General features: G+C 40.6%; 1 protein-coding gene and 1 pseudogene across 9 annotated transcripts in view; one reads left to right on the top strand and one right to left on the bottom strand.

Moving 5' to 3' along the window:
- SPIDR (scaffold protein involved in DNA repair) overlaps nt 1-25,820 on the top strand; it is a 480,217-nt gene that overhangs the window by 249,153 nt on the left and 205,244 nt on the right. Inside the window, exon 1 of one of the 9 annotated variants that reach the window (XM_050800377.1) lies at nt 10,736-12,552. The exons of the other annotated variants lie outside the window; for them this stretch is intronic. Within the exon in view, the coding sequence (XP_050656334.1) occupies nt 12,542-12,552 (11 nt within the window). The 5' untranslated portion in view covers nt 10,736-12,541. Of the gene's footprint in view, nt 1-10,735; nt 12,553-25,820 lie in introns of those variants that run through there. 9 annotated transcript variants of the gene reach the window in all.
- LOC126960763 (NSFL1 cofactor p47-like) lies at nt 1,492-18,297 on the bottom strand (annotated as a pseudogene).

Here is a 25,820-nt window from a genome sequence, read left to right as displayed (position 1 = left end):
AGGCTGTCAGACGCGAGAAGAGCGGCTTTTGAGGATGTCGATCAAACCAGCGACTGTTGAGGATGTCCCTCCAGGCCTCTGTCACCTGCCTACAGATCAGATCAGAGTGTCTGAGGCTTTCTCACTATTCTGGCCCTACAAACCCTCTCATTAATTGTCCACTCCCAAATACCTGGCTAGCTTACACACACTTTGGCCCTTCAGCTTGTTATGTTAGCCAGACCCTCTTGCCTCTGGACACTTAGCTCTGCTGCCTCAGCCATTCCTGTTCTTGTAGAAATCCAGAAGCCCTTGAGGCAGCATCTGCAATGCAGGCCGAAATTCCTGTCCGTGGCCTCCTGAGAGTGTAGTTACAAGGTGGGTAAGCAGGAGACATAGTAGATCCCCCTAAGTCTGTATTTCTACATCTGTATTTTATCAAGACGTTCCTGGCATCTAGGTATTCTGGTTTCTATTCCAGGGGGCTGTTATACTATGCAGAAGGTAGAAGTTTTAAGGTACTTGGTTTTAGGGCCCAGGAGAGTGCCACTTATAGACTGGCATTTTGGCAACTATGATGAACTCCCAGTTTTATACCTTGGATATCTTTCTCTAGTAACACATTACAAAATCTAACAGACAAAAAAGCAAGTCAAATAACTTTTCAGCCTACTTTCACATTTATTTTCTTACTTCCTCTTTAGATAACTGTGTGGTATTCGTAAAACTAGATTCTTACAGATGAGGAAAGAAATTCAGAAAAGGTAATTAACTTTTCTGGGGCAGAACTAGGTCTACAACATACATCTCTTGACTTCTTGTTCTCTTTTGTTACAACACAAATACTGTAGTGGCATGTGGATGTGTGCATGCATATAGTATGGTGCACTCACACATATGTGACACACACACCACACATCACATACCACACACACACACGACACACACTTAACACACATCTATACACCACACACACTGCCTATCCAGAAACTACAATTTGTGTCATGTCAAATGTTGATGCTTCTAAAAACAGCATATATTATTAAGAAACTCAAATACAACAATTTCTTTTGTTTGGATGAAGGTAAAATCTGCTTTTTGATTTCAGCTATAATCGTTACTTGCAATGTCGGGGTTTTTTTCTAAAAATTCTCACCTCAGAAGTTGCCCAAAACCCAACTGATAAAGGAATCTTCAGTCTCATTATTAATCAAAGAAATGTAAAGTATCTTGGCAAAATGTCTATGTCAACTCTATGTGTAATTATGTGTGCACACACACATGCTGACAAAGTTACAGTGGGTATGCTGAAATGTGTAATTGTCTTACTGAGTACAGTTCTTTTGGAAATCAGCATAGCAATATGTAGCAAGTGTCAAAAGAAATTGCATACTTAATCTAAATGTCCATGCCTGCGATTTTATTCCAAGGAAATTGTTTAGCATAAAAAAATTATGTACATAAGCATTTTTTTGCAATAGAACTCTTCTCTCCCTCCCAAAAATCATTTTAGTTTTAGAGTTTCATAAAGTGTGAAAGATCATATTAAATAGAATGGGGAAATATTCAGTATAGTATTTGCAAAAAAACCAAAATGTATATAATGTAGTTGCGCATATAGTTAACAGATACACTTGTTGAATTGTTGATAGAGTCTAGGAAGTTACAAATGAAAAATTGTGTAAGAATTATGTGTATGTTTGGAATTTTTTGCAATAATTACAGTCTTCAGTTTCTATGTCTATATAATATTTATTTTTAGTGAAAATACATCCACTACTCGTTTTTGGTTTTGTTTTTTTTTTTCCTTAAAGTCCATTGATCGTCACAAAAACCCAGGAAATGCAACTAAGAAGAAAACAAATGTTCAACCAAGACTTAAGAACCCAGAGCTATGGAGAAGAGGTCACACTGGACTACTGGTGTGCATAAGGGGGCAGGAGGGACGATCCCCATGGGGCATGGCCACTGGTCGTGGGAAACAGAGGAGAGAGGCCAGGCAGCTGGCTGGGCAGTTAGGTTCACCGCTGCATGATGGCAGCATTGAGCAGGTTGGCTTCCTTCAGGGTCCAGCTCTCGTCAACCAGCTCTTTGTTTGGGAAAGTAGTCGTGAGGATAAAGCTGGTGGCAGCCATGGCTGGCCAGGCATCCACAATAAAGAGTTGGATGTTGCTGATCTGTGGCTGTAGTTAAATTTCTGTACCAGCCTCTCACCATCTGCAAGCCAAATTTGGATGTTTGTGGTAGTCTCTGATTTGACGATTAAGATGGAAGAGCTGGCTTTGGCTTCATTTTCTGCCAGTTGGACTGGAGAGATGGTACTCAACACCTGGGGGGCAGTGCTGCTCGGTTTCTGACCCTCACCAGTGAAGGCTCCTTTGGACTTCATAAAGTCCTCATCCCGATGGTCCTCCATATCCAAGTTCGCCTGTCCACTGTGAGCTAGCCTCCACAGCTCTGCTGGCACCTCTCCTCTGTGGACAGACTCCAGAAACTGGGCATCGGATGGGTCTTGGTAGCTTCTGAGTTCTCCATTATCCAGGCTGAATCCACTCTTGTAGAGTTTCAGTACTACATGAACATCTTGGTGGGAATGCTGTCTCTTTTATCCTGCCACATAAGCAGACTCTTCCTTTGGTGCTGGCCCAAGGCCATAGCCACCTCCTGCAAATGGTCTTGGTGTACTGGTCTCTCGGAAACTCCCTCCACAGCTACAGCTCCATGCTCTTTGGCACCTTTAAAGAAATCATCCACCAGCTCATTGGGACTTTTCTTTCTGGGAGGGCCGACAGTCTGCTGTCTACCTCTCTCTGAGGCCCCAGTATAAAACCTCTGGCCTTCCTCTCCTCTTCCTCATCCTCATCTTGGTCATGAATGAGGTCTCTGAAGGCTGTCACTCTGTTATTACTGGGGGCTGTGCCTCTGGACACTGAACTGGGGGTTGCCTTTGAAATGGTTATGATGTCTTTGTCCCCTCTGTCCTCATAAAAGCTCGCTAGCGCAATCTGCAAGTCCCAGGTTAGCCGACTCGAGGAAGAAGCAGGCCTGGTCCTCCTCAGTGCCTGTCACCACCACGAACTCCCTCAGCTCCTCCTATTGCTCCACTGCCATCTTCTCCCATGCACCTCCCTGCGTTCACTACTTTCTTAGCTTTTCTAAAGCATCCTTGAATGGGACTTTTGTCTTTCTCCTGAGAGGGAGCTTAGTGACTGGGTTGTTGAGGATGGTTTAATAGAGGGGGATGTGCTAGCTGAAACCCAAACTCTTCTGTTGTTCATCTCACCCTGTCCACACACTGCTGCCTATGGTGATTGGTCTGCTGAGGATTATTGTTAATCACTTTTTACTTGTTTTTCTCTTCCCCAAACCCAAAGTGTTTTTGGAGATAAAAAGTAAATATGAAAATAAACAGTAAATATGGCTTATAAAGCCAGCTCTGTTCCCTCTCTCTCTCTCTGTTTTGGGGGGAAGACATTGTACATTTTTAAAGCATAACATGAAGGAGGTTTTAGTATAATATGATTTAGTGCAGGCCTCAGCTACTATCTGTCCCAGTGGTTTTGCTGGAGGCTGGAGCTTCCCGACAGCCCTGACCACGGAGAGGTGGAATGTGGCGCTGACGTCACAGCCGCTCCTGGGAATGTTTTGCATTCTTCTTCCTGGCAGTGGTCAGGTGGCTTCCAGCAAGAATGAAGGACAACAGCTTCCAAAGAAGAAAAAAAGAGAGGAGGAAAAGGATAGTTTATAATCAAAGTATTGTGGGGGAGGCACTTTTATTTTAAGCCAAAATTGAAATTAGAACCAGATGTCTTGCATTCCGATGCTGCACGAATGTTAAATAAATTTATTAATGACTGTAATAACTAAGCTATTTGGCTTTTTACTGAACTTAAGTCTTGAAACTCTGTAAGAATTATGGAAAAACGACTTCTTGTAGTTGATATTTTAACTATGAAAGCAGCTTTCTGAGTGTAAAAGCAAGGACCCTGATGAAATAACCCTCTAGTTAATCTACAGGCCGTTTTAAGATCTGTTAATATTCTGAAAGACCACTTCTGAAGTATAAAATCTCTGTAATCTATTAACATAGCTTGTTCTGTTCAAACAAATTTAAGCCAATCATTGAGAGAGTTAAACTCTATTTTAGCATCTGCTGCAGAAGTCTTTTCTCAAAATATTTACACTTCCAATGTTATTTCTGTACATTACTGCTCAAACCATATATTCAAAACAAAACAGATTCTTAACAAACAGGTTTTGCCCAAGTCTTACAACTCTGCAATAATATATGCAATAGAAAAATGGACAGTAATTGAGTTAAATTTAAAGTTTGTGTTTTTCTTGCCTTCCAGCCACTAAAATACCTCTGTTCAAAATCAGTATACTGGTTTAGCTAATTAACAATCTATACGTCTATATTTTAAAATAAAATATTATACTTTAAAAAAAAAAACAACTTGATGTCTTTCAGTAGATTTGCACTCATTCTGATGTAACAGCAGTTACATTAACAACAGTTCTCCAGTTTAGGTGAAATCTGTTTGAATACTTCCTGTTATACATTGAAATGGAAAGTTGGCTTCCTCTTGTAGGTCATGTTGCTGGTGAGGAATTTCCAGAAATGTGGAGAAGTGCTGACTCATAGTATACAGTGGACTGATCCAGCAACAGTAGGACTTGAGGGGGTTTTTTGAGCTATTGGCTGAGGCAAGCAAAATATGTAGCTGTAATGTTTCATTTTATTTTTAGATATAAGGGTGAGGGTGGAGGAGAGACTGTTGCTTGGCATGGGATCTATGTTAATAACTTTAAAATGGCTACAAGTTCTAGGGTTAGATGTGTGTCTAAATGTGTGTTTTCCTACCGTCTATTATTAGAATTTGAAAAACAGGTTGTTTTTGCTATAGTCACCCTACTGTTGTTCTCTCTGCCTCTTGCCCACAGGTGAACCATGTGCCTTCTTGGGCTGTGGCTGGTGACTCACCATGGGCTCTATAATGTGAAAGTAACATAGTGCTTGCATTCAGGAGAGTGCTGCAGAAAAAGGTCCATGGCATTGCACCTTTTGTGTCTGTGATCAAAAGTCCCTGAATCTAATAATAACAATTTAAGTATTAGCTGACAGGAGTGCAGAGGAAAACTAGGATTTGTTGCCTTTAATATGCCTGCTTTTGTCCTGTATATTTTACGTTCATTAAATTGTCTGACTCTGAAGTTACTGATTGAGTTTTTTTTCATTCATTTGGTATAGAAATGACTGCTAGATTGGGTTTGGAACAGCGATTTCTAAAACAAAAACTCACCACCTAAACTCATCCCTGGGCTCATAAAGTTAATATATCCCAAATGCACTTATCTATCAATTCTACAAGCGTGCACTCACTGCTCTGTGTTGGCGCTGACGACATGGAGAAGAGGAAGGTGTGCTCCTTGTTACCTGTTTGAGGGGAGGGAGGCGCTGGGAGGCCACTGCAGAGGATGTGTCTACAGAAATATGTATAGTGTTACTTTTCAGTTACTATGGTAGAAATCTAAGAAAACAGTGAGGCATAAAAGAGGGGTATACTCAAATCTGTGCTAAAGTCTGTGGAACTGGTTTTTTGGATATGATTCTGAGGCTGTCACAAGTTACTGATTGAAAGTAATTTGAATAGGCAATGTTAGGAGAGACATAAAAAATAGAAACCAGAATATGATGAGGGAGATAAGGGAGATATAAGTATGTAGGTGACTGATATTCAAACATATGAAAAGTAAAAACAAATAAACAGTATACTACAAATTGTATTTGTATATGCTTTGAGGCTAACACTCAAAACAGCACACATGGTTTCACAAGCACCTCTGACTGCTTTTAAAGGCTGTAAAAGGCTATGCTTTTCAAAAACATTCTACCCTTATGTTTCTGGGTTTATATTTTTCATCATTCCTGAAGAATTTGAATGACTATTTGTTAATCATGAAGATTCACAAAACCATAGAAATTATTTTAAACACGATTTCCTGTTTTCTTTAAAGTTCAACAAAAGGAAGAGCACATGTCCTCCTTTTGAACAGAAGTCCCAGTGCAGGGTAGGGGATGGAAATGGGGGGCTGGGCCACACTGTGCTATGGAGGCTTAACCTGCACATCTGACCCCCACTAGCCTTCAGCTGATTCTAGTGTGCTTTCTGACAATAGTCCATTACTTAAACTTTCTATCTGCCAGTTTCTTCAGCTAAAAGATCTTCTGCTAAAGAAACCAGTGACCTATTTTGGTGCTTATGAGGAATTACTAACAGAATTAAGCTCATAGTTCAAAATATGAAGGATTGTTCTCTGCTTTTTTAAGTGTATGTTCTCCAAACACTTAGCAAAGAAGAACCTTGTGAACATCTACCTAATATTCTGTCTGAGAACCAACTGAATACTGTTATGTTGTTGTCCTTAGCTTTGATGTCCTCTGGTATAGAAAAGACTGAAAATGATGAAGACGGGGTATAATTAGGGCCTGCCACTGTTCCCAGGGATCCTTGGGAAGTGTCCCAATCCCCTTGGGAGGCTAATCTACAAATCTTAGGACTGGAATAGTGACATATATAGCTGTATAATAGCACTTACAGGACTTTATTATATTTTGTCTCATTCCCAATACTGTACGAAATTCTAGGTCTAAATTGTCTGAACTGTTTTCTATGCAGATCTCATAAGCGTAATACATTTGTTGACTGAATAAATGAAATTGCTCTTCTTTGAGGCAGAAATACATTTCCTCTGTAAGCTTTTTTGTGTATACACATACAGTCCATGAAATGCCTTTTTTTTCTTTTAAGACGGAGTCCCGCTCTGTCGCACAGGCTGGAGTGCAGTGGTGCGATCTCCGCTCACTGCAACCTCCACTCCCGGGTTCAAGTGATTCTCCTGCCTCAGACTCCTGAGTAGCTGGGACTACAGGCGTGCACCACCATGTCAGCTAATTTTGTGTATTTTTAGTAGAGACAGGGTTTCCCCATATTAGCCAGGATGGTCTTGATCTCCTGACCTCGTGATCTGCCCATGTCGGCCTCCCAGAGTGCTGGGATTACAGGCATGAGCCACTGTGCCCGGCCAATGTCTGTTTTTTAAGAGACAAAGTCTTCCTTTGTTGCCCAGGCTGGTCTTGAACTTCTGGGCTCAAGTAGTTAGTTCTTTGGCTCGGCCTCCCAAAGTGCTGGGTTTGCAGGCATGAACCATCATACCCAGCTTCATGAAATGCTTTTTAAAAAAATTGTGGTAAAATATGCATAACATAAAAATTACCATTTTAACCATTCTTAGATGTATTTTCAGTGGTATTAACTACAATCATAATGTGGCGCAACCAACACCGCTCTTCATTTCCAAAACTTTTTCATCATCCCCGACATGAACTCTGGTACCCATTAAACACTTAACTCCTTCTTCTCCCCATAAGTCCCTAGTAACCTGTATTCTGCTTTCCACCTGTATAAAGGTGCCTATTCTAGGTTAACTCTTAAGTAGAATCATACAATATTTGTTATTTTGTGTCTGGCTTATTTTAGTTAGCATAATGTTTTCAAAGTTTCATCCACATTGTGTGTCAGAATTTCCTTCCTTTTTTAAGGCTGAATAATATTTCCTTGTATGTATATGCCATATTTTTTTTATCCATTCATGTGTTCATCCTGTGAAATATTTGATTTGTTTTCACCTCTTGACTACTCTGTGAATAATGCTTCTGTGAACATAAGTATACAAGTATCTGTTTAGTTTCTGCTCTCAATTTTTTTTCGGCTATAGATCTAGGAGTGGAATTGATGGATTTTATGGTTTGACTTCTTAAGGAACTGCCATATTGTTTTCCACAGAGGTTGCATCATTTTATATTCCTACCATCAATGCATGGGAGTTTCGGTTTCTCCATGTTCTCACCAACACTTGTTATTTTCTTTTTTTGATAATTGCCATTCTAATGGGTGTGAAGTGGTATTTAATTGTGGTTTTGATTTGCATTTCCCTAATGACTTGTCACCCAGGCTGGAGTGCAGTGGCACAATCTTGGCTCACTGCAACCTCTGCCTCCCAGGTTCAAGCAATTCTCCTGCCTCAGCCTCCCAAGTAGATGGGATTACAGGCACCTACCACCATGCCCAGCTAATTTTTTGTGTTTTTAATAGAGACAGAATTTCACCAAGTTGGCCACGCTAGTCTTGAACTTCTGACCTCAAGTGATCAACCCGTCTAGGCCTCCCAAAGTTCTGGGATGACAGGTGTGAGCCACTGTGCCTGGCAGATACACCTTTAAATTATGAAATACCCCCACTTAAAAAAGTAACTATTACTATTACTTGCAAAATAGAAGTCTGCGGCCGGGTGCTGTGGCGCAAGCCTGTAATCCCAGCACTTTGGGAGGCCGAGACAGGTGGATCACAAGGTCAGGAGATCGAGACCATCCTGGCTAACACAGTGAAACCCCGTCTCTACTAAAAAAACACAAAAAAACTAGCCAGGCGAGGTGTCGGGCGCCTGTAGTCCCAGCTACTCGGGAGGCTGAGGCAGGAGAATGGCGTAAACCCGGGAGGCAGAGCTTGCAGTGAGCCGAGATCTGGCCACTGCACTCCAGCCTGGGCAACAGAGTGAGACTCTGTCTCAAAAAAAAAAAAAAAAGAAATAGAAGTCTGCTACTAAGATACAGAGAGTTCCTCATCAATCCTTTATACTCTTAATACCAGCCCTCCCTGTGCCCACAGACACTGGTTGCTTGATATGAGGTGCATATCCATGACCACAGATGTCCCTGAGGCTGCTGATCCCTGAGGGCTCAGAAAAGAGTGGCCTCCTCCCTCATTAGCTGGTCTGTCTACACAATATTCTGTTGATATATTTGTATCAAATTCATTAAGTATCCAAAATGATTATGTTCACCTATCCTGATTGTAGTTTTCTCAGAAAACATACTTTTAACCTAAAGCTATCAATAATATGTAGGCATTAAATAATTTGAAAAGAAGTTTGTGAAATTATTCACAGTGAGAACATCTTGTAATCATGAAATCAATGAAATATTTGCTAATTTTCATGGTTTCATTATTCGTATTTAACTTTAATTCATCTGAAATTTATTTTGATGTATCATTTGAGGGTAGAGATTAATTCTAATTACTTTTCAAACAATTTTATCAGCACTACTTTCTGAATAATTTTCCCTCACTGATTTTAAATGCTTCTCTTATCGTATGTTATATTCCTATACATCGTAAGAGTTCTTGACTCTATATTCTATTTCATTGTGTTATAGCTTTTCTTTCTCATTCTAATGTCTTTCACTAAACTAATCTACATTCTGTAGTTGGAGTTTTTACTTTAAATTCTAAGGTTGTTAATACTTTTAAAAAATATTTTGAAGTAATTGTAGGCTATTCAGTGAGCATTCACAGATATTCTCCATGTGAAAAAGTGCATGGGTGGCAATTCATAGATACATTGGTCTGGTACAGCAGCCAGGCACTTTGTTAGTTCCAGTTTCACCTCATGCTAGACATGCAAGCATCCTAAAAGTTCAGGTATATTCTTGTGATGTGCTTATTATAATATTCAGAAACTTATTAACAGAAATTAAATTATAGAAACTGCTGCTCCATTTAATTGGCTACAACATTCTTGCAATGGTAACTATTTTGCCTTGGGCGTCACCTAATTATCTCTGTTAGAAGAGTAGAAATGTGGCCGGGCGCGGTGGCTCACGCCTGTAATCCCAGTACTTTGGGAGGCCGAGGCGGGCGGATCACAAGGTCAGGAGATCGAGACCACGGTGAAACCCCATCTCTACTAAAAATACAAAAAATTAGCCGGGCGCGGTTGTGGGCGCCTGTAGTCCCAGCTACTCGGGAGGCTGAGGCAGGAGAATGGCGTGAACCCGGGAGGCGGAGCTTGCAGTGAGCCGAGATCGCACCACTGCACTCCAGCCTGGGCGACAGAGCGAGACTCCGTCTCAAAAAAAAAAAAAAAAAAAAAAAAAGAGTAGAAATGTTTATAGCATTTCCTTTTTGAAGTATTTGAAACAAATATTTTTATTTGATTTATGATGCTTTTCTCTTTATTTGACCAAGAAATGTTATGGTGGTCCCATTATGTGTCTAGACGCTGTGCTGAAGGCATTGGGAAACAGGAGCACACTCACACCAGAGCCTCACATCTGGTGACAGCCACTTGCTAGAACTGGGGTGGTAGGGCATGTTGTTATATCACTGAAGTCTTATGCTACTTTTTTTTTTTTTTTGAGATGGGGTCTCGCTCTGTTGCCCAGACTGGAATGCAGTGGCGCGATCTCGGCTCACTGCAAGCTCCGCCTCCCGAGTTCACGCCAGTCTCCTGCCTCAGCCTCCCAAGTAGCTGGAACTACAGGCGCCTGCCACCACGCCCGGCTAATTTTTGTATTTTTAGTAAAGACAGGGTTTCACCGTGTTAGCCAGGATGGTCTCAGTCTCCTGATCTCGTGATCCACCCACCTCGGCCTCCCAGAGTGCTGGGATTACAGGCGTGAGCCATTGTGCCCAGCCTCAAGTCTTAAGCTACTTTTAATGTCTTATGTTAGCAAAATGAAGAAATGTGAATAATTGGTGAAACCTTTGAAACTCAAGCTCTAAGATTCCTGTAAAGAACTATACGTTGGAAATAATTTAATAATGCCAAGTACATATGATCAAGAAAATGATAGAGTGGACAGTTCTCTGACCTGGCTATGTGTGGTGGTGGTGGTGGTGGTGTTTTGTTGTTTTGGAGACAGAGTTTTGCTCTTGTTGCCCAGGCTGCAATGCAGTGGCTCGATCTCAGCTCACTGTAACCTCTGCCTCCTTGGTTCAAGCAATTCTCCTGCATCAGCCTCCTGAGTAGCTGGGATTACAGGCGCATGCCATCATGCCCAGCTAATTTTTGTCTTTTTAGTAGAGGCAGGGTTTCATCGATGTTAGCCAGGCTGGTCTCAAACTCCTGACCTCAAGTGACACACCTACCTCGGTCTCCCAAAATGCAGGGATTACAGAAGTGAGCCACTGTGCCTGGCCACTATGTGTTCTTTTAAACCCCATAACAAAGTTTTTAAAAAGATGCTTTGGTCGAGTGCAGTGGCTCATGCCTGTAATCCCAGCACTTTTGGGAGTCCAAAAGTACGGAGGGAAGATCACTTGAGACCAGGAGTTCAGAACTAGTCTGGGCAATATGGCGAGATCCTGTCTGTAGTAAAAAATTTATAATTAGCCAGGCATGGTGGCATAGGCCTGTAGTCCCTGCTACTTAGGAGGCTGAGGTGGCAGGATTGTTTTAGTCCAGGAGGTCAAGGCTGCACTGAGCTATGATGGCACCACTGCACTCTAGCCTAAGTAACAGAGCAAGACCCTGCCTCAAAAAAACAAACAAAAAAGATACTTTGATTATATGTGATAGCAAGTTTGCAAAATAAAAAAAGATTAATTTATAAATGCATATGCTTGATTGGAGACATCTTTAAAAATTTTTAAACAAGGTATATGATCAAAGACAACTGAATTAGTCAATGAGCATAGAGTATGACAGATTTTAAAATTCTACCTCTCGTCATTATATTAAGCCCTTATACCAATTGGTGTAGCACAAATTCATCCCGAATCCTATGGGAGGAAAAGGGGTTAGCTACCAAGAATCTTATAGCCTGAACTTAACTATAGATAATATAGTTATATTTGAATATGGAGTATCTATTATTTGATTCCCACTGAGTTATCTTTAGTTTTTCTGAAAAATTATAAACAGGAATTTTACTGACACACCTCTTGTAACACGGAGAGGCAAATATTTTATAAGCTCTGTACACATTCCTGTATTGATCAGCCGGCTCGTTAAATGATCCCCCAGCTTGTTAATGATCCATTGAACATGTGTAAAGCCCCATGGATGGCAGGGACCTGTTCCATTCAGCTTTTTTCTTCCTTTTGAAACTGGTATATGTCGAGTGTCTGATATGAACTGAACAAAACTTGAATTGTTTAATTTTATGCTTGTGTCAAGCAAGCTCCCAGAAGTCTGGCTAAAGAGTTGTTTGTTCATTTAAAAATCTAGCCTTCAGAATCTTTGTAGCATGAATATTTTTCTCTCTCAGCCCCAGAGCCAATTCCCACCCCTTTCAGTCTAATCTTTGGCAGCACAAGACCATGTGCTGGAATGGCATGAAAATTCTTAACTTACTCCTTTCAAAAAAGAAGCCAACTATATTTAATGCTTTGTGTAGGCTATTTCTTTTCATCCTTAACACAAACGGAAGGGAGGCATTATTGTAAATTTGCAGATGGTGAACCTGAAGTCATTGAGGTTAAATAACTTGCTGAATTCCCACCACCAGTGGATCACAAAGCTGTGTGACACTAGGCATGACTTCCCAAAAGAACCCCATCTTGTCATCCTATAATCTGTAGATGAAAGTAGGGTTTGCTGATGGCCCTGAGAAAATCTTAACAAACTGGATGAGGCTCAAAGACTTTTCCAGGGATATGACTCCAGAACTGTGACCTTCCCTTTGCGTGTTCAGCATGACCTCCTCCTGCTGCTGCATATGGCGTCAATGTAAGTATAGACATGGCCTTGCTCTGAAGAGAAGTAAAAAGGCTTCACTTCTTTAGAGGAAAATGCATGTGTACCATTTTGAGAATGAATGTTGGATCCAAGACGTCTGACAATCAAGAGGCTCTGAAGAATGGGGTGATATATCACAAAGATTGGACGGGATCCATGTATGCCTCTGAACCCTTCCTGGTTTCTAGCGGGCTGTTCCAAGGGAAAATTTAGGTCAACTTCATTCAGTTTTACTAGAGATTTAATTGGACATGCTTTGGCTAATCAACTAGTAATAACCATGTTTCACATTTCTTCCTTTCTTTACTGCTTTCTCCTTAAGAGCAAATAATTAATACCAGAAATTTCTGTCTTGGGTATTATGGGATGCGTGTGGCTATAAATGAAGAAATTACAGAGCCTACATGGAAGATAACAGAAACAATACCCAGTCGTTTTGTTGTGATTCTTTTTTTTCTCTTTTTTTTTTTTTTTTTTTTTTTTGAGCCGGAGTCTTGCTCTGTCGCCCAGGCTGGAGTATAGTGGCGCCATCTCGGCTCACTGCAACCTCCACCTCCCGGGTCCCCATTCAAGCAATTTTCCCGCCTCAGCCTCTGGAGTAGCTAGGATTACAGGCATGCACCACCATGCCCAGCTAATTTTTGTATTTTTAGTAGAGACAGGGTTTCACTATGTTGGCCAAGCTGGTCTCAAACTCCTGACCTCGTGATCCGCCCACCTCAGCCTCCCAAAGTGCTGGGATTACAGGCGTGAGCCACCGCGCCCAGCCACTCCTTATTTTTTATTTTCCTCTACTCAAGACAGCTTAGAAGAGAAATCCGTTTTGCATTTGGAATTCTTCCAGTTAGTTTTGAAATCTAATCAACAAGATTGGGGAGTATTTTGTGTTAATGAAGTATGTTCCTAGTTCTTAGAAATATATGAATGAGGCTGGGCACGATGGCTCATGCCTGTAATCCCAGCACTTGGGGAGTCGGAGGCGGGCGGATCACGTGAGGTCAGGAGTTCGAGACCAGCCTGGCCAACATGGTGAAACCCCGTCTCTACTAAAAATACCAAAATTAGCCAGGCATGGTGGCGGGTGCCTGTAATCCCAGCTACTGGGGAGGCTGAGGCAGGAGAATCACTTGAACCTGAGAGGCAGAGATTGCAGTGAGCTGAGATCGTGCCACTGTACTCCAGCCTGGCAGCTTGGGCGACAAGAGCGAGAGTCTATCTCAAAACAAAAAGAAAAAAGAAGAAAAGAAATATATAAATGAGCAGGAGAAAAAGAACTGTGATACTGAAGGGGTCGGCCTCTCCTGCTGTGTTCCACTCTTACCAGTGGAGCATGTGCTTTGACGCCAGGGTTTCTGCAGCATCCGCAATAAATATGTGACTGTATTTTGTATCTACCCACATGTGTTTTCCCTCGCATGGTGTCTTTCCCTAAATCTGTGAAGAAAATAGCTGTTTTAAAGTTCATTTATTTTCTCCATTTGGTTGTCAGCAGCAGGAAAGGCTGCTGAAGGATCTGAGCCAGCGTGGGAATGGGAAGGGCCTGTGAGCTCTTAGGGAAAGAGGAAGTCTCTATGTCCTGGTTACTGGCGTGACCCCAGGTCGAATGACTCCCCCACCCTCTCCTCCTGCCAAGGTTGGTTAGGGTTCAAATGTGTTCCTACCCAAAATCACACATTGTCACTGTGTGGGATGCACAATATTCCATTGCTTTGCTCTCTTAAAAAAGACAGTTAAAAGTAAGAAGTATTTGTTGGAATTTTTAAAAACATGGTTTTTAAACCTATCTTTATTATTAGTTTTTAATGCTAAAAGCATTTTATTTACCTAGGATTCTTGGTTTTGGATGGGTTTTATTTTTTCTTTAGGTGGTAGTCTGTTTCTGAGAAAGCTCTATATTATGCATCATTTGTGAAATCCCTAGTAACCTGATGATGTTTCTGTCACATTGTTTTAAAAGGAATAGTTTAAAGATTTAAAGTGATCTGTGTGTGTGTGTGTGTGTGTGGGGGGGTGTGGGGTGTGTGTTTTTCTTCTTTCTTTCTTTCTTTCTTTCTTTTTCTTTCTTTCTTTCCTTCTTTCCTTCTTTCTTCTTTATTTTTGTTATTATTATTATTTTTATTTGTTTGAGCCAGGGTTTCACCCTGTCCCCCAGGCTGGAGTACAGGGGCACAATCTCGGCTCACTACAGCCTCGACCTCCCAGGCTCAGGCGATCCTCCCACCTCTCAAATTGTTGGAACTTCAGGCATAGAGAGCCACCATGCGTGACTTTTCTTTTTTAATGCAAGTATTTCTTTTGGAATTTGAACTTTAATACTACTTTGGTGTGTTTTCACCTAAATTCTATTTTCTGAGCTTCTTAGTATTTGATTGAAAACCTATTTCGTTTTACTTGACCCTAACCAGATCAACAAGATAAGGATATTACCCAAAGGTGGTTTCTAGTAGGATTGTGGCCACAAACATCAATTCTGTAGCCAAGTATGGACTAGTGTGGACTGAGAAGGTGGCTTGGAAGAAAGTTGCATTTCCACCTGGTCAGGGACGTTTGAAGATTATGCATGTTTTAAGGGAAAAGGCCTGCTGAATGTGGAGAGTACAAAGGTGTAACTATCACTTGAGCTTTTTAGAAGTCCTTCGATGTAGTGCCAACTTGGATAAACCACCTCAAGTCCAGCCAGTACAGCAGCTCTGTTTTATCTTCATTGTGAGTCTGTCTCCCTGCCGGCTGGTGATGGGGGTCAGGCTGGATCACGGATTTGACCACCCTGCACCCAGGCCTGCCCCTCTTTTCTCTGTTACATAGTGCTGGGCAGCCTCTGGGGGGCCTCACCGATTTTTGTTTTTTAGTGGTGATAACAGCACGATCAGGCCGCAGCCTTCTCAATAAGAAGTGCTAACTTCCTCAGGAAAACAGAAGTGTGGTATGCACCATTACATAACCCAGTTTCTCTGGTGATACAATTTTAGTTTTTGAGAGCTGTTTTGAAGTCTTCCCACAGAACTGCAGGCCTCTCTGTTTTCCTGTATGAGGTGAGGAGATGCCAGTTTTGTCCATACACTCATGAAAAAACACAATGACGGATTAAGCGTCCTGAAGTGTCAGAAGGATACCTGGTGTGGTAGCTTCTAAAATACCACTAAAAGTTATTTTAGAGATGAATTATTTAGAATTGACACCTGAGTTGGGTTACCAAATGAAATAAAGGGTGCCAGGTAAATGTGAATTTTTTATAAACTACTAGGCACATGTATACTAAAAAAAATTATTACTTGTTTATCTGCAATTTACATTTACCTGGGCATCCTGTATTTTATTAGGTAAATCAGGCAACTCTCCACCTGAAACTAGATTATGCAAACTAAGAATTAACATAAAAAGTACTGTCATTGTGTGGCTGAGAAATCTCCTCCTCCTCTTCTAAACCAGTTTAGGAAGCCTGTGCTTCATCATTTCTCATATACTCTCCTCCCATGTATATCCAGATTAAAATGTGTATATCTGGCATGTGGCTCACTGTTTCACATGCCTAACTGCAGCCCCTCTGGTATCCTATAGTCACAGCACCATTTTGGTGGGTCAGCCATGGGCAGCAGGTCCTGACCTCTCCTGACCACCTCCGAGGAACTGCAGACTCTCAGCATTTGCGTGTGTTCCTCCTCAGAGCCCTGGGACAACCCTGGCCAGCTGGAGGCAGAGAGACAGGCACGTAAACCTCCTGGCACATCTTGGGGATGCCTGGGCCAAAATATGCCACTGGCCTAATTCTCTGAAGGTCTCAAAGCATTTTCATATTAAGTTACTCAAGTGACCCAGAGAACAAGAAGGGAGTTGCTACTACATGATATCAGAGAACACTCAGAGGTTGGAAGGGAATTGGAAGAATTAAGTAATTATTAATTCTAAAACTTTAATAATCAGTATTCAAAGGAGAAATAGTGGAACTAACATTTTGTACCAAGGGTGCTGGTGTTGGGAATTCAGACATCTTCTGCAAAATATTTCTGATACAATTTAGTAAAATGTAGTTTTTAGGGGAGACCTTTTACAGAAGGAAGCTTTTATTTCCAAAGGACTTCATGAAAGGTGTAAAGGCCACACTGTGAATTAGGGATGACACACCCTGTTTTGAATTGGATTTCCTGCTAGTTCTGATCCGAGGCATTCTTCCCGGACTAGGGTGAATTCAGTTCCAGTGTTTGCTTGTAAAACTGAATCTGGTCATTGTATTTGCAGTTTGGCTTCCTGCCTGCTGTTAAAGTACAGAGCAAACTTCAGCTCGTTACTCCCTATGATTCTGTGTCCTCCTAAAGAGCAGGGAAAGAAGAGGGGAAAACCCAGGAGGTGACTGAGTTCATTTACATGCCGTACCAAAGGGCAGCTGCTTGCTGCCTTGTCGTCACAGGATTCTGTGGAGAATCCTGATATTCCATTTACCAGAATAGGAGACAGCCTGGAAAACAGACAAACAAAAAAAGTGTCTTTCTTTTTATGGTTCTAGCTATGGCATTACTAACTGAATAGTCTACTTTCTTTTTCTTTAACAAACATAGGTGAAAATTTAGAAAATTTTATGTTCTCCCTGTTTCCAAAGTTTTCTGTATGAAGAAAGAACTTATAAAAAGAGGTCACCACCAGGCGCAGTGGCTGATGCCTGTAATCCCAGCACTTTGGGAGGCCAGGGTGAGCAGATCACTTGAGGTCAGGAGTTCAACACCAGCCTGGCCAACATGGTGAAACCCCGTCTCTACCAGAAATACAAAAATTAGCCAGGTGTGGTGGCGTACACCTTTAGTCCCAACTACTCAGGCGGCTGAGGCAGGATAATCACTTGAGCCCAGGAGCCAATGCACTCCAGCCTGGGTGACAGAGTGAGACCCTACCTCAAAAAAAAAAAAAAAAAAGTCACAAGGTGGTAGCACTGCTGGCTAGTTGGAGCTGGCCGTGCCTATTGAATTGTCCTGAGAGAACACCAGGTTGTGTACATTATGTCTAGATTTGTGGGAAGTGTCGGGGGCTTACCCCTTTTCCCTGCAGTTGTAGAAAATGTGATGCAGTCTTCTCAGTGTAGTTCCAGCCACCTCATTAAGATACCTGGCAAAACTTGAGTGTGGATCAGAAGGAATCCAGAAGCATATAGTGGCATCAGCCTATGTGTCCTTAGGAATCTTGTATTCCCCTAAGTTAAACTTAGAGCCTCTGAATTTGTGGAAAGGACAGAGAGGAAAGATGTTCTGTTGTGGGGCTGTTCCCAGGCTCGGCTTCCTCACACTGAGGCAGTGCACCCAGTACTGAAATAAGGAACATTGCAATAATGCCTGGGGTCGGCAAGTGACCTTGCTGACATCACAACATGTGCATTTCTCACCGTTCTTGGTTATTTAATTCTGGTCTGGTCCATTGGATTAGAGCCAGATTAAACATCAATAAATTTTGAGTTTACTATTAACAAAGAGTGGAGTCCTGCTACCTTACTGTTACTTTGCTAGGTGCTAAGAGAGAAATCAGAAAATTTAAGGCATGGATTTTGGTCACAGGGAGCAAAATCTACTCTTTATTGGCTAAGAAGCCTTAAAAACCACGTAACTGTCACGTAGTGGCAGACCATGAGCAAAAAGAAAAAAATGAACCCAGCTTCTTCTTGGCTGTTTTATGTGCATTCAGCTGCCTGGTGTTTAGAGGAACCAAATGTACAGAAATGAAACCGTTGAGGAGATTCCCAGAGCTAACTGCAGGGTGCTGCAGGGATGTGGCAACTGAACATCCAGGAACTGTAACAAGAGAGTGTTTAAATAGATAAAAATGAAGCAGTCCAAAGCAGGAGGTTCTGACTTCTGGTTTCTAGTCTGGCATGTAAGGCAGGTGGAAGTTGTCACTCCTATCTTCACAATAAGAAAAAGCTGAACAAACTAAAAATCAATGTTTTTTAGCTTCATCAGAGAATTGTCACAGAACAAACAACTGCCCCCCAAACTGGAGCAAACGACAGGCAAATAAACAGAGAATCACAGCTTCCCAGAGCAAAAGACCTGGAGCAGAAGTATCCAGCGGAACCCAGAACCAGCCTAAGAAAACTTCAATTATTTGACACATTGCCAGAGGCTTGGTGTGGACAAGCTTGCAAGTTACACTCCAGGGGGTCCTGTCTTGGGGAGAGTGGGCACACTTTTGTTTTATGTTTTACATTCTATGTCTAGGAACCCTGCTAGTTTCTCACTGTGAAGATCAGGGAACAACCCGTTGTGCTTGTATCGGGGGAAGGGAAAGGTAGCCATTTAACAGTAAATGGAGCATTCAGCCCTCAAGATAAACTATTTTACCAGAGTCTAACCAATTGGGGTTTTATCAGAGCCCAGTTAACTTGGGGGGAAGGAAAAACACCAACACCAACTCCAGATTTCCTCCCGCCTTCCTGTTTCTCTGGGGAGAAAAAAGCTCTGAAGCACCTGTCAAGATCACAGCCCAGAGGCACAGTGGGCTTACTAAAGAGCTAGACCTCATCATAGGACTATAGAATACCTCCCATACCCTGATACCATACCACCACATCAGCAAGGCTCCTGTGTAGTAACAGGAACAAAACGGAAAGAACTGAGCACCTCAGACCTTATTTAAAAAGAAGGCTGTAGAGAAACCCAAAGATAACAGGAGAGACAAAAACATGGACACCAGAGAAAATTTTAGCTTTGGAAAGCCCTATAGCAAACAATAAAAGACAGCCCATCATTAAAGTCGCCAGGTCAACCAGATGTAGCCTCTGTAGGTGTTGTCTTGGCTATCAGCATAGGATCAGTATAGTTCGCCAGATGGCCGCCACTGGTGCCAGTCTTGGTTAGGTTCACCAGATGTTGCCTGTGGGCTACTGTTTTATTTTTCTATTTCCATCTTTGGACAGAGAGCTACTATTCTTTTATTGGACGTGAAATGGTGAAGGCACACAAGCATATTGCTGTCATTGTTTTCTGGCTTTCCTAAATTACTTTTACCAGTGGTGTATCTTTTTTTAAAAACTATCTACTTTGAGATGGTGTGTCTTGATTGACATCTCATGGAGAAGTGGATGGGGAAAATACTGGTTCTGTGGAAAGACTCTCCATTAGTGGCTTGCTCGTCCAGCTCTGATCTTTCTGTTCCAGGACTCTCCCTGTTTCAACAACAGCAACAACATGATAATAACAAACCTCACATATGTTGTTCCACTGGATAATTGTAATTTTTAAAAATAAATCGTTGTAAAACCAAGAACAGTTTCATCACTTTTTTCTATATAGCTGTTCACATGGGGCCAATCTGTCTTTACAAAAAAAAAGTGAGTAAAGGAATCCTTGATACTTTCCCCTTCAAGTCCAGCATCTGCTTGTTTAAATACATATCTCATGTAAAATGAAAAAGGAATAAAAGTTTTTTAAAAAGTGAAATTTTAAAACCTTATACTAAAGATCTTTATACTGCAGTCTGTCTCACATAATATGTCATGTCTGGCTTTCAACAACAAAAAATTACTAGGTATTCTAAAAGACAAATAAATCACAGTTTGAAGAAACAGAACAAGCATTAGAACCAGACTCAGATTTTGCAGAGATGTTAGAATTAATCAGACTAAGAATTTTTTTAATTCCTAAGATTAATATGCTGGGGGCTTTAAAGGGAAGATTGGACAAACAGGCAAGAAAAGGTGGGTAAAGGAGAGAGATGGAAACCCTAGGAAAGATCAAAAGGAAATCCTAGAAACCAAAGGCACCATAACGGAAGTGAAGAATGCCTTCAATGGACTCATCAGTAGACTTGGACATGGCCACTGAAAGAATTCGTGAGCTTGAAGAAATGTCAACCAAAACTTCCAAAACTAAAATACAAAAAGAAAAAAGAGTAAAAGAAAAAAACAGAACATAATATTCAAGAACTGTGGGACATTTGCAAAAGGTATAGCATACATGTAATGGGAATACCAGAGGAGAGGAAAGACAGGAAGTCAAAAAAAGAATTTTTCCAGATTAATGATATGTTCCAAACCATAGATTCAGGAAGCTTAAACAGCAACAGGATAAATAAAACAATATCTAAAACAAAATCTACACTTAGGCATGTCATACTTAAACTGCAGAAAATTATAGACGAATAAAAAACACCAGAGGGGGAGCTGGCAGAAACATACCACCTATAGCGGAAGAAGGATAAGAATTACGTCAGACTTCCCTTCAGAAATCTTGCACACTAAAAGATGTAGCACAATATTTAAAGTATTAAAGGAGGCTGGGCCTAGTGGCTCAGGCCTGTAATCTTAACACTTTGGGAGGCTGAGGCAGGAGGATCACGAGGTCAGGAGATCAAGACCATCCTGGCTAATATGATGAAACCCTATCTCTACTAAAAATACAAAAAGTTCGCCGGGCATGGTAGCACACTCCTGTAATCCCAGCTACTCGGGAGACTGAGGCAGGAGAATCACTTGAGCCCAGGAGGTGGAGGTTGCTATGAGCCGAGATCGCACTGCTGCACGCCTGGGCAACAGAACGAGACTCCATCTCAAAAAATAAATAAATAAAATAAAAAATAAAAGTAAAGTATTGAAGTAGAAAACTCACCAACTTAGAATCCTATATCTAGCAAAAATATCCTTCAAAGGACAGAAAAATAAAACACTAGCCCAGACAAAAACTGAGACAATTTTTCAATACTAAGGCTACCTTGCAATAAATGTTAAAAGAAATTATTTAAAAGGAAGGAAAATAATATAGGTCAGAAATGGAGATCTATATAAAGAAAGGAGGATTATAAGTGAAGGAATAAATGTAGGTAAAATAAAACCTCAGTTGATCTAACAGATAAGTTAGTTTAAAATAATAGCTAAAATGCATTCAGTGGTCATAGTTCATGTATAAATGAAATGAATGACAGCAATATTATAAGAGATACAAGGAGGAATTAGAAATATTTTGTTATTGTAAAGTACTTGTGCTACCCGGGAAGTGGCATAGTGTTATTTAAAAGTGGACTTGAATTACTTTTAAATGCATATCAAACTCAAGAGGAACCACATAAAAAAGTAAAAAAGGAAGTACAATCATATATCACTTAATGATGGGGATATGTTCTGAGAAATGCATTATTAGGTGATTTCATCATTATGCAGACATCATAAGGGCACTTACACAAACCTAGGTGATATAACCTACTACACATTGAGGCTGTATGGTATAGACTACTGATCCTAGGCTACATACCTGTACGGCATGTAACTATACTGAACACCATAGAACACTGTAACAAAATGATAAATATTTGTGTATCTAAACATATCTAAATGCAGTGGCTCATGTCTGTTAATCCCAGCACTTTGGGAGGCTGAGACAGGCAGATCACTTGAGGCCAGGAGTTCGAGACCAGCCTGGCCAAAATGGTGAAACTCCAGCTGGGTGTGGTGACACTCGCCTGTACTCCCAGCTACTCAGGAGGCTGAGGCACAAGAATCACTTGAACCTGGGAGGTGGAGGTTGCAGTGAGCTGAGATCGGGCCTCTGCACTCCAGCCTGGGTAACACAGCGAGACTGTTTGTCAAATACAAAACAAAACACCTTTAGAACCATGGTGTCAGAAAAAAAAAAAACATATCTAAACATAGAAAAAGTACAGTAAAACTATGGTATAAAAGTTAACAATGGTGCCTCTCTATAGGGCACTTACCTGGAATGGAACTTGCAGGACTGGAAGTTGTTCTGGGGTCGGGGGCCGTCAGTGAGTGGTGAGGGAATGTGAAGGTATAGAACATTACTGTGCACTACTGTAGACTTTATATAAACGCTGAACACTTAGGCTTCACTAAATTTATAAAAAAGCATTTCTTTAATAATAAATTAACCTTAGCTTACTGTAACTTTTTTACTTCATAAACTTAATTTTTCTTAACTTTTTTATCTTTTTGTAGTAATACTTGGCTTATAACACACATAGTACAGTTGTACAAAATTATTTCAAAAATATTTTTATATCCTTATTTTAAAAATTTTTTCTATTAAAACAAAATTTTTTATAACTTTTTTTTTTAAGAGGCAAGGTCGTGCGTCCCCCAGACTGAAGTGCAGTGGCGCAGTCATGGCTTACTGCAGCCTCAAACTCCTGGGCACAAGTGACCCTCTCACTTAAGCATTCCAAGTAGTTAGGACTCCAGGCATGTGCCACCTCGCCCAGCTACTTTTTAAAAATGTTCTTTGCTGTGTTGCCCAGGTTGGTCCCAAATTCCTGGCACAGGTGTTCTTCCCACCTTGGCCTCCCAAAGGGATCACAGGCATGAATTACTGTGCCCAACCTTTTTAAAAAACTTGTAAAGCTTTTTTGCTAAAAACCGAGATACACAAACATTAACCTAGGCCTACACGGGGTCAGGATCATCAATGTCACACTGTCTTCTGCCTCTACAACTTGCCCCACTGGCTGGCCTTCATGGGCAATAATGTGAATGGAGCTGTCATTTCCTATGACAATTCTTCAGGCAAACTTCCTGAAGGACCTGCCTGAGGCTCCTCTTCAGGAGATGTCATTCCTTTTAGAAATATATCCATGATGGATCAGTTGGTTTGTTGCTTTATCATCATAGATTTGCTTATAAGCAGAGAACACACCGTGAACATTCCTCAACATTAATGAAAATCTTTTAGTACTGAGGTTTATGTTTTCAGAAGACTTTTTAAGGAGCGTATTGAGGTCTGTAAAAGCTTCTGCTAAACCCTTCACTGGGAATTTTCTTGGGGATTCTACTTCTGTTTCTTCTCCTGCAGTTTCCTTTTCTCTTACCTCTTCTTGATGTATGCATTCCTGTTCCAGTTCCAAGATTCTACTTCTGTTTCTTCTCCTGCAGTTTCCTTTTCTCTTACCTCTTCTTGATGTATGCATTCCTGTTCCAGTTCCAAGAAAGCCTTATTAGTCAGTTTCTCAGGACAACATCACTAGGCGGTAAGAATCTTTCAGCACCGTGATAATCTTAAGGGACCACTGTCATATATGTAGTCTGCCATTGACTGAACCACCATTATGTGGCATACAACTAAAATTATTACATTAAGAGAAGAAAAAAATGGAATCATATAAAATGGCCAATTAAAACTATAGGGAGAAAAAGTGGAATACAATAACAGAAAGAACAAGGGCAAATAATAGACGACAGTAACAAATAGATATTAGTCCTGCTATATCAATAATTGCTTTAAAGATCAGTGATCTGAACTCTAATTAAAAGACAAAGATTGTCAGAGTGGAATTTTTTTTTTTTTTTTTTTTTTTTTTTTTTTTTTTTTTTTTTTTTTTGAGGCAGAGTTTGGTTATTTTGTTTCCCAGGCTAGAATGCAATGGGTCGGCTCACTGCAACCTCCATCTCCCAGGTTCAAACGATTCTTCTGCCTCAGCTTCCCAAGTAGCTGAGGTTACAGGCATGTACCACCATGCCTGGCTAATTATATATTTTTAATAGAGATAGGGTTTCTCCATGTTGATCAGGCTGGTTTTGAACTCCTGACCTCAGGTGATCCACCTGCCTTGGCCTCCCAAAGTGCTGGGATTAGAGGCATAAGCTACCATGCCTGGCCCAGAGTGGATTTAAACAAAAATAAAACTCAACTACAAGATGCCTATAAGAACCTCATTTTAAATATAAAAACACAGATAGGGATGCTAACATTGATCAAAAGAAAGCTGGAGTACCTATATTAATTTCAAACAAAGCCAACTTTAGAGCAAGAAAAATTATCAAAGATAAAGAGGGAGCATTACATAATGAAAAAGAGGTCAGTTCTCCAAGATGATGTAACAGCCCTTAATGTGTATTTATGTGACAACAGATTTAAAACACATGAGGCAAAAAAACTGATAGAACAGCAAAGAAAAATATACAAAACCACTATTACAGCTGGAGACTTCAGCACTCTTTTGTAAGTAATTGATAGATCCAGCAGGCAGAACTCAATAAAGTCGTTGTTGAACTGAACAGCACAATCAACAGAATCTAATTTACATTTATAGAATACTTGATTCAACAGCAGCAGAATATACATTCTTCTCAAGCTCATGCAAAACATTCACCAAGGCAGACCAAATTCTGGACCATAGAACACACCTTAACAAATTTAAATGATAAGATCATACAGAATATGTTTCAGACCATAATGGAATTAAATTGGAACTCAGTAACAAAATACTTGGAAGTTAAACAGTACACTTCTAACACACATCAAGAAATCTCAAGAGAACTTTAAACTATTTTAACAAAGTGAAAATGAAAATGCAACATAATCAAATTTGTAAGTTTCAGTGAAAGCAGTGTAAAGAAAATTTATAGCATTGAATGTACACAATAGAAAAGAAAAAATATTTAAATCAGTAAATCTAAACTTCCACTTTAGGAAACCAGAAAAAGAAGAGTGAATTAAATCTAAATAGAACAAAATAATTTTTACCAATAATAAATAAGATAATAAAAATTCTCAACTCAAAGTAGATTAAAGAATTAAACGTAAAATCCCAAACTGTAAAAACCCTGGAAGACAACTTAGGTAGTACCATCCTTGACATAGGAATGGGCAAAGATTTCATGAGAAATATACCAAAAGCAGTCACAACAAAAGCAAAAACTGACAAGTGGGATCTAACTAAACTAAAGAGCTTCTGCACAGCGAAAGAAACTCAAAGGAGTAAACAACCTACAGGGTGGGAGAAAATATTTGCAAACTATGCATCTGACAAAGGTCTAATATCCAGCATCTATAAGGAACTTAAATTTACAAGAGAAAACCCCATTAAAAAGTGGGTAAAGGACATGAATAGACACTTCTCAAAACAAGACATGCATGTGGCCAACAAGCATATGGGGAAAAAAAAACCCTCAACATCACTGACTATTAGAGAAATGTAAATCAAAACCACAGTTACATACCATCTCACACCAGTCAGAATAGCTATTATTAAAACGTCAGAAAATAACAGATGCTGGCGAGGCTGCAGAGAAAAGGGAACCCTAATACACAGTTGATAGGAGTGTAAATTAGTTCAACCATTGTGGAAAGCAGTATGGTGATTCCTCAGAGCTAAAAGCAGAACTACCATTTGATCCAGCGATCCCATTACTGAGTCATAACGGTTTGGCTCTGTGTCCCCACCCAAATCTCACCTTGAATTGCAATAATCCCCGCGTGTCAAGGGCGGGACTAGGTGGAGGTAATTGAGTCGTGGGGGCCATTTTTCCTGTGCTGTTCTAGTGATAGTGAGTGAGT

The sequence above is a fragment of the Macaca thibetana genome, chromosome 8, assembly GCF_024542745.1.
Source record: "Macaca thibetana thibetana isolate TM-01 chromosome 8, ASM2454274v1, whole genome shotgun sequence".
Classification (NCBI taxonomy): Eukaryota; Metazoa; Chordata; class Mammalia; order Primates; family Cercopithecidae; genus Macaca; species Macaca thibetana.
This window is presented reverse-complemented; position numbering and strand designations above follow the sequence as displayed.